Raw genomic sequence first — 18,865 nt, 5'->3', positions numbered from 1 at the left:
GAACATTCTTAAACAAATTGTGTTATTTGGTTGAAATAATAGCGGATGTTTTCAAACCTGTTTTTTCTAACATATTTCAATATTTTACCTTTAATTGGATATCTTCAGGACTAAAGAATTTTTATGAGACTGAAACAGCATAGCTGTTCTAGAAGTAAAACGATGGAAATACCATTGTTTATATATGAAAATGAAGAGAATGAGGACAGGCTTCTGTGTACATTCCATCTGCTTCCATAACAACCAAGTTCACTTACTCAGAGTGAGCCTATCGTGAATCTCACTAGGATACTCTTGTCTCTCCATTTGATAGGTTTGCTGCTGGGATGTTTTGGAAATGTACTGTGCTGTAATTTTAAGGTTTAACAAACATACAGTAATAATAAAGAATACTAGGAAGGTATTAGCTGTCTGTCTGTAAAATACCAAGTGAGAACAAAGGAACACTTAGGATCTTATAGGCTTACACAAATAGTGATATGGTCCTGGAATAAATGTGCGTGATATGACCATCAACTTTATGCTGAGAGAAACCGGGGTCAAGGAAGAGACATCACCAGTTTGTTAGTTGTATGACTGTTAAAGAAACTTACTTTTGCTTCTTGAAAGTATTCTGAAGGTCAGTGCAGTCAAGCCTTAGCAAGTCTCAAGATTTGTCTGACAAAGTTCCAAGGTCTGGGATTGGCTGTGATGGGACATCTTTTAATTGATTTAACTATTTGGCCTAGTTCTTCCCATTCTGCAGTAGCTCAAAGTAATTCCCTTCAGTGACGAACTTTTGCTGTGATAAAAGTAAGTCCTTCTTTTTGGGGTTCTGTAGACATACACAGTGGTTTGGTGCACAATAGTATGAAGAAGTTGCAGAGTCTCTGGCTGGTTTACACATTTAGTAGTTAGATAGTCCTTTGAAAGAACATTGATTTTGACTTTAGGTTTCTCTGATCAGTGCCACAAAAAACAAAGTAACAACAGAGAGCGTACCAGAGGTCACATTTCCACACAGTACCATTGAAGTGAATAACTCATGGCTGCCCTGCCTGTCTTGCTCTCCATCTATACACAAACACAAACCTAAACACACGCATTCCCCGACTCACTTCAGTACTCCCAGACCTCCATTGAATTATCACATGCCAAGAAGTCTGATCATATCCAGTAGATTTTGTTTTCTTAGCTCCAATTAGTGAAGGTAAATCAACCTACTGTGTAGAGCAGAGAATGCTAACATTTGTCCCATGAACCCTCTTCCACAGCTTATCTGAGAAAATATCTATATTGAGCTGCAAATAGTCCTGCCAGAGTCAAGTTATAGATGAGCTTCTCTCACTTTTTCCACAAAATCAATACACGTAAGACGTTTTTACAAGTATTACTAGAGGTTATTATTATAAGCCAGCATACTACACACTAAGGGCTAGATGTAGCAAAGGGTTTTTCCCATTCTGTGTCAATGGGAAAATATGTTCGTACATATGGCCCTAAATGTACAATGGTAGTAGCAAATACCACACCCTTTTTTGGCAATACCAAAAGTAAAGATCATATAGGAAAGTAACATGATATTAGTTAATATTTCTTCCTCATACAAAAGTCTAGTACTAACCTATACTAACTCAAAAGCCTGCATTCTGAGAAGTGGAATGCAGATGTTGCATACCGGATGCCAAGGACAAGCCACCCTCAGTTACCATAGCCTAGAGTCTGTTGTTGATCATGCCAGCCAAATATCCTTAGAGATGTCACTTCTTGGAGGGAAGAAATCCTCTTTGCCTGATGCATTTTGTGGTGTCTTATAAATATCCTTTTTGCACGAGGAGTGTGAGAAGATGCCCTTGTGACATAGCAATGTGGTGAAAACAACAGCATGCGAATGTGTGCTTTATCATGTACTCTTATACGTAAAAGCTAATACAATGCCTAACAAATACAAAATAATTTTACGTTTGGCGTGTATCTATGTAAGAAAAGCACCCTGTCGTATGATAATACTCAACTACAATGCAGCAGGGCTTGAAGGCCAGAGGCTGAAGGTCATAAGGCATCAGTCATAAGTGAGAGGTCATACAATATGCAATAATGTGTACCTACCTCCGTTACACTCCACCATTTGAGGGTAGACACAAGCATTTCCAGGTTGCGGCAGAGGTTTTGGTCACTCTTCCTGGGACCGGGTCAGATGATACTCATTCCTTATCCTAAAAGCTGCCCTTAGCCCTTGCTTACAAGATTTATTTTTGTTAGCAGACATTGACTGTCAAAAGGCAGTTGATATCCTAGTAGGTTTGAAGTGGCCCTCTGCTGATGGGTTTTCTTTCAAGCTGCAATGGAAACTATTCTGGGAATGTCGTGATACAGATCAACATAAGTGAGGGTGTAATGAACACTTATTTGTAATTATTAAAATGTGTTTCTTTCAAACTGATAGACCATTCTAGACTTCTTGTGCTCAAAAGTTAGCTGTGGTCAAAATGTGGTTCCTGCGTATTGATAAACCTTTGTTAATGATCAGATATGAGAGTATTACGTACAGTTTCTTATTGTTTATCCTGAACACTTGAAGTATTTTACTGGAAAGTTAAAAAGGTATGAGTTGGCTTGAAAATGTGAGCGGTTGCACCCCGATGTATGCCTAAAACATCCTAAAAGTTCCAAATGACCGGGTCCGTGACCCTTCAGGCCAGGAGAGGCACGTGCTTCTGGAAATAGCACCAGGAAATAGTAAAGTGGATGTATTTCGACCAGAAGGATGAGGCTGGTAAAGACTAGGGTGAGGCATCTGGGGGCAGCTCTTGCAACACTGATTAGCTTTAAGAAGGAGGAACCCAGGAGACAAGCAAAACATTACTGTCCAACACTCATTCATGAGACATGCTGAGACCAGGCAGACAATCCAAACCAGTACTACAAAATACACCAGTTTAGCACAGGAGGCTTGATTGGATGTATGTGTATTATAAAAGATGTGAAGTTATGTTCTGAAGAATACTCTTATGCATTTCAAACAGATGCTCAATGGGATTTTAGTCACAAATGCAGTGGGTGAGGAAATACGATTCTGGACGGGTGGTGATATTGTGGTGTGTCGTGGGAACTATGCATTAACTGGTGATACATTATTTCTAGAGTTCTGTGTAATTGTATGGGAGGATTAGACAGCCTGGTGGAGTGAGCAAGGTTGTCCATTTAGTTAAATGGGGAGTTTGGTATTGCTCAGCATAGTCATATTCCAAGCTGGTTAATATATGGTAAAGATGCTTCCTAAATTTTGGCTTTGTGCCTTTTGTACAATGTATTAATTTTGGAACTCTTCACATCTATTTACCCAACCTTGGGTGTATGCCGTGCTTTAGAAGTACCAAAATACAAATACATTGGTTTGATTGGTGAGAAAACAGGACTCCTAAACCACCCAGATGAAACCAACTTCATGCCAGACAGAGCCACTAGAATAAATATCGGCCAGGTCAGTAAAGTGGTAGAGTTTCGAGGAAATATTGAGGCATCCATAGCAATAATATTGGATGCAGAAAAAATACCTTCAAATCTATTTAGAGATCTTCCTGTTTACCAGCTTGCAACACGATGCCCATCTGGACTTTGGCCTGCCTACTATGAACCAACGCCCAGTGTACTGGTGAATGGCTTTCTCTCTGAGAAATTCCCCATGAGAAGCAATAGGAAAGTCCTATCGTGCCTTTACAAGACTGAATGAGAGCTCACCTACTGTTGATGGAGTTTAAACGGCCTGGGGATGAGGGGACTAAAAATCGCTATAGATTTTTTTTTTATATTTTCTACTTTTTTGGAAACCTTAAGCACTTTTAGGTAGACTACAAGACTGCAAACATAGTGCAGATAACCTGGCATGGTGGAGGGGAAGAGGGGTAGCACTATTTAAATGTTTATGTGAAGGTGGAACGACAATCCAACAAGATTTTCCAGGTTTGACTTGGAATGACTGCAGAGTTTTGTGAATCACATAATAATATTTACTTCCCATAACGTATGCATTTACTACAGAATATCTTCTGTGTGGTCCATATGACCGAATTCAGCAGCATAAGTAAGGAGGTATGAGATTACAATCTGAGACAGTGTTCCTGATGCTCGTGGCTTGCACTGAACATCGGACAGAAGAGGCTTGTTCCACCCAAACTGCAAACCGTACAAAATGAGACATTTTTACTCTGAGAAGATGCTTTGGGCATTGTAATGGACAGTAGACTCCACCCAAAAGTCTTTCTTTTGGGAATTTAGTCAGAAATTATAAACCCTTTGTAACTCTAATCTTCTTGGTAATGAAAAAACAGCAATTAAATGGGGCGTCGACTAGACAACGACTTATGTCCAGTGTATGTTTGGGGGGAGGGCAACTGTTTTAACGTGGGAAAACTAGTTCACAGAAATGTGTTAATATTGGTTGCATAATAATTGTGATAGTATATTGGTCATGGTACGTTCCAATCAATGAATGCATATCACTGAATATGGTGAAAACAGCAAAAATAAGTTCTGTCTGATTGCATGTCATAGCTCTGTTATGGTGTTACAAATATGGTAACATTTCATGAATGAAATATAAAAGAAAAGTAAATGGAAGTGATTCTGTTTAGTCAGTGAGGTGCAGCTTGCTCTGTCAGCACCTTTTTAGCTATTGGTTATAAACTTTTACAACCGCACATAATAAAATATCCAACAGACATCAATTTAAGTGTTTATATATTTATATAATAGAAAACACTGCGTTTCTACTTATGGCAGAACCTTAGCGTTGATGTTCTTTCATATATTCCTCTAATATGCCTAAAAACGAAATAAAACATTTGTGCTTTCTCTGTTACTAATGCCATATTTTCATAAGCATATCAAATATGTTTTTTTCAGATGTCCTATATTTCTGATAGATCGCTAAAATGTTTAGTACATCTCTACACTTACAGCCACATGGCCATTCTGGCCATGGCATGTTTTTGTAAGCCTCTTTCACTATCAGAGTCGGAAATTGACTTAGTCACAGCAAATAAAATGTTTACTATTGTTCACAGGTGATTTCAGAGAGCTACCTTCCTACTGTGTATTTTATCACTGATTTGGTGTCCTGTAACATTTCTCTTAAAGAAACTTGCCATTTCGAAAGCAATGCTGGAGATCGGCATATTGCAGAAGGGATTAGTAAATAACTAAGCCTAACATTTCTCTGCATTAAACCTTCTTAAGCTTAAAAAAAAGCCCCAAAATGTACAAGTATGTAAAGGGCTAATGTCAAATTAATACCACCCCGTTCATCTAATATTTAAAATAAAAGGTTAAATGAATGAAAAACGAATAAGAATTATTTGAATTGACCCATGGCAATAGATTTGTAATTAGATATTCATGTTTTGGCCACAACTACAATAAATTGGTAGGTTGTGCTGGATTTGGGCACCTTCGATTTAGTGCCAGAAAAAAAGCCCCCTTAGAGACAAATGTTACCAAATTCAAGTGATCTCGCCTTTGAAAGGTGCTAGCTAACCTCTTGGCTGAACAGCACGGGCCGCAAAAACAAAACCAAAAAGCCCTAACAATGGACTGCCCATGCATGATAACTTTTATGGGGGCATGTGAAATGAACGGTAGGTACCATTTTTTTTGTTTTTAATTTATTGTTCCAAAATGACGGATGCCCTTCTATGAGTAGTTAAAAAAAAAAGTGGGTTAAAGTACTTTATGGGGAAAGGAGTGGCTGGTAGTAAATTGCATCTCCATACCCTCTGGAAAAAAATACAAATCCAAAAAATAGCAACAGCAGGAGGGCAAGGCAATAACAGAAGAGCTGGGCAAGAAGGCAGAAAAAAATAGAGTGAGACATGGAGGGGTGGGTGAAGCAACAAAAAGTGCAGGGGATGTGAAAGTGAAGCAGCACCTGGATAAGAAGTTATTCCCTGAATGTAAGTAGTACAAGGTTATAACTCAACCATTGAGAAAGACTGTAAAATATCTATGCTACAAACACCCAATCACAAGAGGAAAGAAAGCCATTGAGTAAGAAGCAAGAAAATAAACTGGACAGCCACTCATGAGCAATCAGTTAACCCAAAGACCAATCAAAGTATTGGTATTGTACACAATAGATCCTTCAACAACATTCTAAAGGCAAGACCTAAAAACTATGTTAGCCTATTTGCAGCATGCTGGGAAGAGAGATTTTAGCATGCCATAGAAGTCTGGGACACCATCACCATCTTCTCAACAGACATCGCCTTCAACACCAAAACATTGCTCAAACCCTCTGGAAACCCCAATATCGCCACCCCCAATGGCTACAAGAGGATACACCGTGCCAACAAACAAGGCAGAGGAATCGCCATAATTTTCAAAGACACCATCAGAAGCTCCATCATTAGCGACGACCCCACGCCGCTAGTGGAACACCTCAACTTCCTATTTCAACCTGACCCAAAGACCACAACAGGAGGCACCCTCACCTATAGACCTTTAGGACCTCATGCCAGCTTCTGCAATGACATCTCCAACCTCATCTCCCCCCCAGCCACCGACTACCACCACTACATCCGACTCAATGACCTCCACCTCCACACATCGACGACTCCAGCGACACCAACACCACCACCCTCCTGGAGAGCCTCAATAACATTGGCCTCACTCAACTGGTCACTATACCCACTCACAGCGCCGGCCACACACTCTTAACACCATCTTCACCTCCAGTGACAAAATCAAGTTCAGCCACACCACTGAACTCATCTGGACCGACTGCGCCATTGTGCACTTCACCATTGCAGAAGCCCAGCACACCACCTTTTAAGCAACAGATCTCCCCCACTGCTCCTGAACCAAGATCACCGAAACCCAGTGGACACAGGCCAACTCCTCCTCCCACCCCAAAGCCACGGCTGACCTCAGCCAAGCAGTTCAAAACCTCACCTCCTGGATCACCAACTGCACAAACAGAGTAGCCCCACTGAAACCAGAAAAAATCAACAAGACCTCCAAACAAGCCAGCTGTCGAACCACAAACTCCAAATGTTACCAACTCAAGTGATGGCACATCACCAAGAACCCCGCTGACAGAGCCACCTACAAAGCAGCCCTCAACACCTACCACCGACACATCAGTGAAGCCAAGAAAGCAGCCCTCCCCACCCTCATCGACTCAGCAGCCAACGGCACCAAGGAACTTTTTAAATAGTCAAAGATTTTTCCAACTCAGCAGTCACAGAGAACACCATTCATCCCTCCTAAGAACACTGCAAAACCCTCTCTGATTTCTTCCACAACAAGATCATCAACATCTGTCACAGTCTTCACTCCCAACCAGCTACCTCTAACTCCGGCTACCCGAACCAATAGGCTAACGTCAGCCAGACCATCACCGCCAGGACCCCGCTCACCATCTCAACCACCTCATCCATCATGACCTCCATTCACTATGGTGCACCCACCGACCACTGCCCCCACCACCTCTACAACCTCGGAACCAACCCGATCAGCACACACCTCACCAGCTTTATCAATGCCTCCATCTCCACTGCAACCTTCCTGGACAACTGGAAACATGCCAACGTCCGACCTGAAGAAACCCTCCACTGACCCCCACGACCTCAAAATCTACTACCCTATCTGCCTCCTCCCCTTGCCTCCAACTCACCACCTTCCCAGAACAGAACCACCTTCTGGACACCTCACAGTCAGGATTCCACAGCACTGAGATTGCTCTGATCACCGCCACAAACAACATCAGAAGACTCCTCGACCGTGGAGAAATGGCTGTTCTGGTCCTACTCGACCTCTCCGCAGCTTTCGACAGTCTCCCACAACACCCTCATCAACAGACTCCACAATTTAGGAATACAAGAAGACGCCCTCAAGTGGATTGCCTACTTCAGCACCCAGAGACATCATCTGCGGTGTACCCCAAGGATCAACCCTGAGCCCCACCCTGTTCAACGCCTACACGACCCCCCTCGCAGATCTCATCAGATCCCATGGCATCAGCAACATCTAATACGCAACTTATCCTCTCCCTCACCAATGACCCGGCCAACACCATTACCAACTTCTCCAGTGCCATGACCGACGTAGCCAACTGGTTGAGAGACAACCACCCCAAGCTGAACTCTGACAAAACTGAAATACTCATCTTCGGGAGCAACACCTCCCCCAGGGATAACAGCTGGTGGTCAACCCAACTCGGACCCAGCCCTACCCCTACAGACCATGCCCACAACCTAGAGATCATCCTGGACAGTCAGCTGACCATGAAATGCCAGATCAACACCGTCGCCTCCTCCTGCTTCCACACCCTCCACATCCTCTGCAGAATCTTCAAATGGGTCCCCATCAAAACCTGGAAGACCATCACTCAAGCCCTTGTCGCCAGCCGTGTCAACTACGGCAGTGCCCTGTACGGTGGCATCTCCACCCAGCTACTCAGAAGTCGGCAGACTGTTAAGAACACGGCAGCCCAACTCGTCCTGGACCTCCCCAGACGCACTTGCATCACCCCTCATCTGGGCTGGGCTCCCCCATCCAGAAAAGATGCCAATTCAAGATCCTCGCCCTCGCCTCAAGGCCCTCCATGACTTCGGACCCTCTTACATAAACCAACGTCTTAAGTTCCACCACCTTTCTCGCACTTGCACACACACCGTTGCATATACGTCGTAGCCGCTGTGGTGGCCGTGCCTACTGATACATCGCTGCAAGAGCCTGGAATGACCTCCCACCCCTCCTCAGTACATCACCCTCACTGTCAAACTTCAAGGAGGAGCTTAAGACCTGGCTCTTCCACTGGGCACAAGGCCCAAATACCCAGCGGGTGATAGCGTGCACTGTACAAATGCATATTGATTGATAGCAGATGGTCTCCCTCTACAATAAAAAATAAAATACCTATAAAGTATTGTTAAATCAGCTACCGTCATTAAATATTTTCTGGTCACTCAGTGGACTAATGTATCCTCTACAAGAGTCTGTAACAGTTCTCATGGTCACAGTTTCGAATCCCAGCTGGTTCATTCAGTTTTTGTCCTCCGAGATCACTAAATTGAGTAACATTGAGTTGTGTACTGTTATACATGTTATTTAGTGCCAGTATGTTTGTGAGATGAATATCCACTTTACATCTACCTGTTATGTTTCTTAGGTCTTTAGTGTTTATTTTTCAGGAAAACAGCATTTACTGCACTTTGCTTGGTAAATTGTGAAAGATTTGCATGTGCTGGACCTCCTTTCAGTGACTGAATGATTGGCAATCCTTATTTGAAGTCATAATTCATTGTAGTGCATTTTACTCAACTCATAAGACTTTATTATAATGCACTTATTCCGATGTATTTGTTTGACTTTTTAACCAATTTAATTAATTGTTTTATTTATTCTGAATTATTAAAAAATGATGATCCGGGCTGGAGTAAGATCATAATCACACATGGCCAACCACTTATATTGCAGCACCCTCTCATTAGTAAAATAATGTATTTAGGCGTTTAGAATAAAAGCCTATAGGAAATGATGTTAAATTAAATTAAACTATTTAAAGTAGTTAAAAATATAAATTAATTTAATGTTTAAAATGTTATCTAAGAACATACCATATACATTTTTTATTGAGGAATAGTTTAATAACCTTTTTTGAATTACTTTTTGAATTGCACTTAATTCTATACATCACTTTTAATAAAAAAAAATATTTTTAGGTTGGATTTTTTCAATTTAATATTCATAAAAGTAATTTACATTTAATTTGATATGTGCAAAATAAATAGATTTTAAATTTAAACCAAGTTTATAGTTTTGTAGAATTGTTTTAATTTTGTTCTACATTTAAGATAAATATAAAATTAATTTGCTTTAATATTTAACATGAAAATATTTTTACTATTTGTTCAAGGCCAATAAACGTTTTTACTTTTCCCTGCATAGGGAGAAATCCGCCATCTACAGCATTATTAATTTAATTTTTGACTAAATATTTAATTAATTTAAACATACTAAATTATACTGACATTATTTTATTGAAGATTTATTAGAAATATTAGTCTAAAGTAAAATGGTTACATTTTATTTATTATGTATTAAAATTGTAATGAAATTACAAAAAGGTTGTATGGAATTCATTCAAAATAGTTTTATTACTTTTTAAATTAACATTGCATTTATTTTTAATTAAACTGGTATTTTAAAATATTTATTTCTAATGTTTATATTACTGAACACACAATTCGTTTTATATATCTATATCTTTAAATAGATGTTTATATTGATATATTCATCTATTTAAATTAATTCAATTAAACATTATTTCCAAATGGGTTCTACTTTAAGTACCTGTCTCTAATTAATTCTTTAGGAGGGTGTTGCAGTATCAGTGATTGATCTTGGGTGGTGATGGACGTACTCATGCTCCTTTTTTAGAAGTATTACACTCTTAATTTGGCAAGAACCCCTGTCTCAGGGGTGGAGACTTTGAAGTCTACACTTTTCAGTAACTTTATACCCATATATAGGGAATAGCCAAAAGCAGTAAAGTTACTCAAAAGTGTAAGAGTAAACTTACTCACAAGTTAACCTTTGTGAATAGCCCAATCTGTGCCTATTCTTGTATTGTTATATTATTTTCTATAAATAATGTTTAAGAATTAGTTTCTAGAAGCCCACTGCTAACCATGGAAATTAATATGATAACTGTATCTTGTAAATGGACATGTTAAACATTGCAGTTTCATTAACACATTTTTGTTTGAATACCCTATTTTTGTGTTCCCAGGATATGTGATGGTGTTCAGTTTGGAGCAGGAATAAGGTTCCTATAACTTTCCTGAAAAGGTTTTGCAGAACATTGATGCTCTTCAGCAAAGTCATTGCTGCTCTCTCTTGTTCCAAATACTTCAAAACTCAACGGAAATTCTTCTTATGTAATTACTATAAGTAAAATATCCACAGAAAGCCAGTATTTGTGAATAAATATGTAATAATTTTCCTGTTGTTTGTTTGTTTCTGTAATGTGTTTGTGTTTAGCCTTTTTACAGCGCCAGTGGAGAAAAGAAAACTAAAGCAAAAAGATGTGGCTCTAAACATTCAATTATGAATTTACTTTTTTGTGTCACGATTAGGAAGCACACAATTAAGATAATGTAGGATACTAGTGAGACATTTCTGTATGGTTTGAAACATTTGTTTTATTGTTAAAATACACTAAAAAGGGAAGTCAAATAATTATTTCTAGGCTTGGGATTTTGGATGTTAAGTCGCCTTATGTGTTAGTGTGTCACTGTCTCCTCATTACTGCAGCCAATTCATGACTTATTTTCCCTTAATTGATCTTTATTCCAGGTCATATATCAAAGCAAGCTGTAAGGCTGGATATTAGGATTCAATTTCTGTTTTCACTACCTATTTGGCCCAAATGGAAATTAATTATTGTTGGATCCTTAGATTTTTGTTCTATTATTTCCACCCATTTAATTTCAGTCATTGATCACTCTAGCCAATTTTGTCTCCTCTAGTTCGTTGAAGGTTTAATACATACTCAGCATCTCGTGGTTCAGCCCTGATTCTTTGTAAATCCCTTTGTAGAATTTGCTGGGTTCAGCTGAACAAAGGAGAACATTTGAGCCTACTCTTAAACGAAAAACAATCCTATATAAAATAGAAGAGAGGGGTTCAACCAGGTCACTAAAAGTGGCTCCTTCTAGAACTAACACTGAAACAGTTCACTTGCAGTCTGCAGCCTGTGCTTTATTTGTACTAGGAGTCTTCATCGCAATAACTCTAATATCCAACATTGTAGAAAGCTCAAAGTACTGAACATGGGCCCTATACACATTATCCTATTCACTAAATGAATGGCACAGTATGTCAGCATTGTATAATAAAATGGCACATAGTCACATTTATTCACAAAGCCCAAGTATTGTACTATCCTAATTCTCATAATGTTAGTACTTTCAAATATGTTTTTAATTTCTAAACCCGTTCCTACTTCAGGTATGAGCGCATTGGTCCTTCATCGCATAATTTATTGGAAACAACATAAACTTTAATATCAGCTGCCTAACTTTTGATTATGCTTCTTTTTTGCATGCTTTTTTTATGTAATATTATTGACACATGAGAAAAGGTTGTACACTTACACTTTAGTAGTCCTAATATTGGTTTCTTAAGAGGAAAAGCAGTATTTTGCTCTCTGCCTTTACAAAAGAGTTTCCAGATAAAGGTCTAATAGTTATTTTTTCCCTATCTCAAGTTACCACTCATTGATGAGGGTTGGTATGGTTGGCTACTTGTTGGTATCACTTTGCCCTTACATAACTGTGTTCATAGAAGAGCAGTTGGTTCACTCGAAAAATGTCAATTGACTCGTTTTATCTGGATCCAGCTGATAACTTATAAACGTCAGGAGTGTATGTTAAGGGACTTTTATAATGTGCTCTACCATCCTCAAGGTTTCTTGGTACCATAAAGGCTAAGTTGTAAGGCTATAAGTATCAGCTCTCTAATACAGTGTGCCTAAACAGTTGGGGTTTGAGATTCTACCAACATTGAAGGTGTGAGGATGTTTCCCTTCTTAAGGAAGGGGTCAGATAAAAAAGGTCTGACTGCTAATTTTCACCATGAGAAATCTGGAAATCCATATGAGATATTGATCATAATATAGAACGTGACTACTACCATGCACCACAGTATTATAGGAGAGAAGTGGGGAGTGTCACCCGAGAGCGCTTAATGAACTGCGCAAAAGGACATAAAAATAGTCATGGCATGAATAGGGAGCCAGTGTACAAGTTTCAAAATAAGTATTGCACTGCAGAAACGACCAACAAATAAGCAGGCATGATGCCTGAACCTGAATCCCTAATAAACATTTGAAGGGTAGCTGACTTCCTACATAGGTGGCAATGCAGTAATCTGCGTGGCAGCCAAAACTGTGGAGCAGCTGCTTTCAGAAATCAAATAGTAAATAATCTAACACATTTTTCTGAGTTAAAACAAAAAGAGTGAGGCTACCGTAGAAACCTATGCTGACAGTGGGGAGCAGAATGAATTTTGTCTCCAAGACTCTCAATGATAAGAGACTGGACAGGACTCGGGCAATATTCTAAGGGTCGGAAAGTGAGACTTCACACCCATAACCATCTGACTCTCTGTTGCTGTTATAAAATGTAACCCTATGTTTGCACATCCACTCTCAGGCCTCCAATATCCAAACACACAGAGCCTTATCTCTTTCTCGCTGAATGTTAAGCCATAGTAGAATTAAAGTGTCATCTACCTGCGTAGAAAGTAGGAAGAAATAGGACTGGATTAAAGCAGCAAGAGGTTTAAACTGCTATGAAAAAAATATACTTTCTATCAGCAGTGAAAATTATTATTGTCATCAAATGGTATTTTTTTTAATCAAATGAGGTTCACTTGTTTTTTTTGTTTTGCAAATGTAGCTGTGAGTTTACTTGTGGTAGGATAATGAGTTTCAAACTTCCCACTGAGTGATTGAATATTTATTTTTAATTAACACCATGATTAGTTTTACAAGTATTTGTTGCTGCTCTGGCATTGCATTAGTCTTTGTGGAATATTCTTATGCAATGTTGGTCAGCTCAGTTCCTAATATGATGGAGATTTTTAAGCCCTGGAAATGGCAGTCAGTAATAATAATATTCACTGAAGGGCATAACATCCAGCTACTCTTTTTCCTTCAAGAGAGAGAAGGCTTTTTAGGACATTCTGATAATTTACTTCGCAACTCCCACCACCCCCCACCTAGCCCCCCCTCCCCCCCACTGCCAACGTGAGACCTCCTCTCCCACTGAGAATCCACTTTCCTGCAATAGAGGGAAGAGCTGGCCAGGCCCTCTGACATTTCATCTGCAACTCAGGGACTGTTAAGTTTGCCTGTTTATATTACATAGTTCCCTGTATCTAGTCAACCCCTCCTCTTGCTTTGGCTGGTTATCTGATTGGTGATTTATTGGTATTGGCCATCTGTTTTCTTTTTTCCTGTCTCATTCCCTTCTCCTCGGAGGGCACTGCACTTTATAGGTCTACTGTGCCCCTCTGTCTTTGGGACAAAGGTATCATTGCATGCAAAAGTCTATCCTGTCACTGCCGTATGTTGCTTTTGCATGCTTTCAGGCTGACTTTCTGATCCGACCTGCGGGAGTCAGCATGCTAAAGACCATACCTCAAAGTGAAGATGGGGAAACCCTGCTAAGGGAAATGACAGTGGTCTGCCATGAGCCGGCCACATTCCCATTGACATCACCTCCCAACCACAGGGACCAGCTTTTGCAGAGAAGTGTCAACATTCGGCCCCTTTGGCAACAGTGTAAAAAGCCAAAAGGTCATCTTTCTTGGACATTCTTTGCCAGGACGGTGTGTCATTGGCCCCCAGTAGCTCAAAATCCAAAAATATATTTTCTACACCTCTGCCCAGGAAAAAACATTTGCGGCTAATGAAGTGAAATTTACACCATTCTGTTTCCCGATTTGACCCTGGTAACTCTTAAATGTTTTTGTGACTGCTTGTAATACTCAGACATTTTAGGCCTACCAGGGCTGCATTAGGAGATGGAAGCTGTTTTGCTCTGCATTACTTCCTAGTTGGCACGTTCCCAACTGAGAACTGGACTTACAACTGAACCAGCCTGAGACCTGCTGGCCTCTGCTGGAGTGAGTTCCTGATCCCCAAGAGGTGCCGCCTCGGTCACGATTCACCCTGAGTTTACCATCGATGTTGGAGAGAGGTGGTGAGCGGCCCGGTTCCTGCAAGTCCTGCTCTGGCCAAGGTAGGGGCGACCCCTTCCGGTAGCCACGGTGCTGTTTGACAGTAGTAAGCCACTACAGTCCGTGCCCTCCAGAACGAGTTCCAGAGGAATAATCCCAAAAGGGTAAAAAAAACTCCAACAGGAACTCCCTGAAACAGATGGAGGACACAAGGAATTAGGACTTAAGATTCTGGAATTCTGGAGACTGAAGACAAGTCAAGAACGACTGGCGCCACAAGAGGAAACCAGCCGGAGCATGACTACCACTGCAGGAGTGCTGCAACGCAATGAGAAGGAAGATAGATTCCCCTTATATACCCCTAGACAGGAAGTGGAAAACAGGAAGTAGTAATACCACCATCTTGGTTTGGGAAAAAGGTCATAACTTAAAATAGAAAACATGCTCCTGAGAAAGAGAAACAATGCATGCAGGGAAGAGAGGAAGTGAACAGCATGCTGGGAAGGGGAAAAGCATGCATAAAAACTAGTCGTGCAGGCATACGGCTTTTGGCTGTGTGACAGGTAAGTGGGTGAAAGGAGGGGGTCCCGGGCATCCAAAGCGCGTTATTTATGTCTTTCGAGCTGAGCGCGGCAAGGACCATGACCCTTCAACCGAGCCGCGGCTTCTCCCGTGGTCTCCACGAGTTGCGCCGCAGCGGCCCGTGCTCGCAGCTGCGGCGCAACAGCCTCAGGTCCTGGAGCCTTGGCTGGCATCCGTTGTGCTCCTCCTAGATGAAAAGGAGAAAACTTGATGTTTTGGGCTCTTTGTGACCTTGGAAAGGCCTGTCCATGCAAACATGTTGCAACTACCAACAACAGCAAATCTTGCTAGTCGGTCACAGCGACCGCCAATGATGACCGACAACATCAGATCTGCACTTGCCGCTACAGCATCAACAACCTGGGGTGAGACCACCTCAACGCCAAACAGGATCTTTGTGCTACAGCAACTACCATCCACAGTGCCCAACCGCTCTCTCTGCTCTTTGAGACCTCCTCCACCATGAACTGGACACTTCAGACCAGATTTTCAGAAGGTAATTTGTTCAGCAGGACTCACATGGTCCCTATATCCAACCAGCGCTCCATCACAGTCAGCCTAAATTTGTGTCTTTCACCCCGTCTCACAAGACAAGATAACCGCGAGTGCCACTTCACGCTTTTAGGCACTACAGTTACCTTAAGTCTTGAAATTGCATATCTTCGATTCTACTGACTGGATTTGTATCTTTTTGGTGTCAATTTATTAAAATGTACTCTACTTTTCTAAATTGCAGTGGGATTTTCCTTTTGTTTTTTCTTAATTTTATTACTCCTTGTGTGCTGCATAAATACTTTACACGTTGCCTCTAAGTTAAGCCTGACTGCTTTGTGCCAAGCTACCAGAGGGTTATGAACAGGTTTATTTAGTAGGGTTTCACCTACTTCTACCGACAACCCAATTTCTCACAGTGTCAATATGGTAATAATTATAACTCCAGCACCAGCAACTAGAGAACTTCTTTTGTCTAAAACAGTTAGAATTTGTGCAATGCTAAAATAGCTCACTATACTGTAACAATTTATTTTAAATTATAAAGCAATGCAGTTATTGAACATTAATCTTGAACACACAGGATTCAACATACAATACAAGAGAGCAAATGAACCACATATCACTATAGGGGCACTCGATCACAGAATGAGGATGACATACGTCTTAGCCACCCCCTCTTCTCCAAATGGAACAGTGCTGTGCCTATACTAACAAATCATACCTCAAGACCTTCGCATCATACACAAAAGGTATCTTCCATGCCCTTGTTTCATTATATCGGGAACTATTCGGGAATCCATTTAATATCACAAAATGATGTTGAAACAATTCCATTCAGCTAGCATGACGCTCAGAACTGGGAGAGCCCTGCAAAAGAGAGCACAAAGCTCAAGTATCAGAGTCTTTTCCTTGGAATCAGGAAGCCATTTTGGACGCAACTCCTTTCCCTATTATAGCCTGTAGTCTTGAGAAATTCCGATTTTGGAGCCTTGCCACATAAGTTGTAATTTACTCATATGTGCAAGTATAAATTTTGACTTTTGGAACCTTAAGGTTCGAAATGTTTGGGATCTTATTTGTTTATATTCTTGATTTCATATGTGGGGGGGGTGGGGGTCCTGCAGGCTTTTTAATTTTTGAAAACCCTTTCAAAGATTAAGGGCCCGATTACGAGTTTGGCAGTCAAACCACCAGTCTGCCCCAGTCCCCAAAACACTTCTGCACCGTCGGTCTCCTGCCTGCTGTATTTTGATGTATGCAGGCTGAACCGCCGACCGTATCGACAGAGTGCTACCCACCAGCGGCGCAGCAGACTGCAATGTTGGTGGGGTGTACTCGGACGCCATCATAGTCTTGGCTAAACACCAATGTGATTATAATAATAGTGTACTGGTGGTCCCTTTGCAGCGCTTACCTGACAGTGGTACACCATTGCGGTATGCTGTCAGCAAACCACAGGCACAGTACCGATTGGATGGATTAAAAATCAACACCAATTGGCCACGTGGACACACCTACAAGTCACCCTCTAAAACACCCCCCATCCCAGACCACGATACTTTGCCTCTTTACTGCAGCACAGCAAGACAGAGACCACACATTGTATCATTTTTGTGAGATAAGGCAGCCCTTTTTCCCCATTACATTTAACATTTACCACACACTTCTCAGTCTTTTTCCAATATCACTTGTCTTGTTTTTTTAGTCCTTGTCACCCACTTTAATTTACAGGCATGTCACCCTCTAAAAATCCAAGTTTTTCTGAGGATGGGTTGAGAGTCATGGTGGAAGAAATCATAAGAGTAGAGCCACATTTGTTTGGAGCTCAAATCCAACATACCCCTCTCTGTAGGAAAATGGAAATGTGGCAAAGGATAGTCGACAGAGTGAATGCTGTAGGCACCACCTTGCGCACAATGGAGAATATTAGGAAGAGTTGGAACGACCTGAGGGAGAAGGTGCATTCCCTGGCCTCTAGGCAACACATGGAGCCCTAGAAGACGTGGTGGTCCTCCCAGTGCCCCATTACAACTCTTTACCTGGGAGGACAAGGTCTTTGCCATCCTGCATCCTGAGCGCTTAACAGGAATAGCTGGGGGAGCGTAGTCTGGTAAGTTACACCACAATAACTGTCACAAAACGTCAATGTCCTGTATGCTCACATCTCCGCTTTTGCCATTGTGTTGTCCATCTACTTTCCTAACATGCAATGCACAAAGTATCAGAGACGTTAGATTGTCAATGTGTATTGTTGTTCATAACATCACATGTATCAATCTCCATTACGTGCCATATGTTGGAATGCGGTCTTTAAGTGTGTTTCTAGTAAAATATCATCCAAGTACCCATGGTATGTGTCAATATGTAAATGTATGGTCCAACCTAACTGCAGTGTGGCAACAGGTATGGAAGACTAACCATTTGTCAAGTGTTGGGGAGTGACATGGCTACAACTGCCATGAGGCCATGTTTCTGTAGCTCAAAATAAGAGGCCATTGTGCACTTGCCCATATTCACTTGTTTACCATGTCACAACTGGTGTTCACTCATCATGGAGTTTACCAGTTGTCTAGTGTTGGGAGTTACAAAGTGACATGACTAGAACTACCATGAGGCCCTGTTTTTGTAACCGAAAACAAGAGGCAACTGTGCTCTTGCCCATATTCACTTGTTTGCCATATCACAACTGATGTTCACTCATCATGAACTGTCCAATCTACATATCATGCATAACTCAGACACGTGTCTGCCTACCTAGCTTGATGTTGTCCTGCTATCCACAAATGACATTAAGCAGCTTTACCCGATAGGAAGTGGCAGGTAACCCACTGACTGCACTGCTGACATGATGACTACTGCTACATACACAACCAAGTTGTGTTTGCCTGTATCATACACTACTAGGCCTTGGAATGGTCATATACACATTACTTCTCCACTGTGTTGGCTTTACTGTTTTAGATGTCATGTTCGTTCCTTAATCTAAAATGCAGCTTATCAGCACATCTAATGATGTTTTCCTAGGTCTCTACTTACTAGGACACAAAACATCTGGATGTAG

General features: G+C 41.0%; 1 protein-coding gene across 1 annotated transcript in view; it reads left to right on the top strand.

Moving 5' to 3' along the window:
• The window catches only part of SAMM50 (SAMM50 sorting and assembly machinery component), a 175,022-nt gene extending 164,039 nt beyond the window's left edge, over positions 1-10,983 (top strand). Inside the window, exon 15 of the mRNA XM_069228288.1 lies at positions 10,772-10,983. Within this exon, the coding sequence (XP_069084389.1) occupies positions 10,772-10,817 (46 nt within the window). The 3' untranslated portion in view covers positions 10,818-10,983. The remainder of the gene's footprint in view (positions 1-10,771) is intronic.
• Positions 10,984-18,865: the final 7,882 nt, after the last annotated feature.

The sequence above is a fragment of the Pleurodeles waltl genome, chromosome 4_1 (assembly GCF_031143425.1).
Source record: "Pleurodeles waltl isolate 20211129_DDA chromosome 4_1, aPleWal1.hap1.20221129, whole genome shotgun sequence".
Classification (NCBI taxonomy): domain Eukaryota; kingdom Metazoa; phylum Chordata; class Amphibia; order Caudata; family Salamandridae; genus Pleurodeles; species Pleurodeles waltl.
The sequence above is the reverse complement of the archived record's forward strand: the minus strand, read 5'-3'. Positions and strand labels throughout refer to the sequence as shown.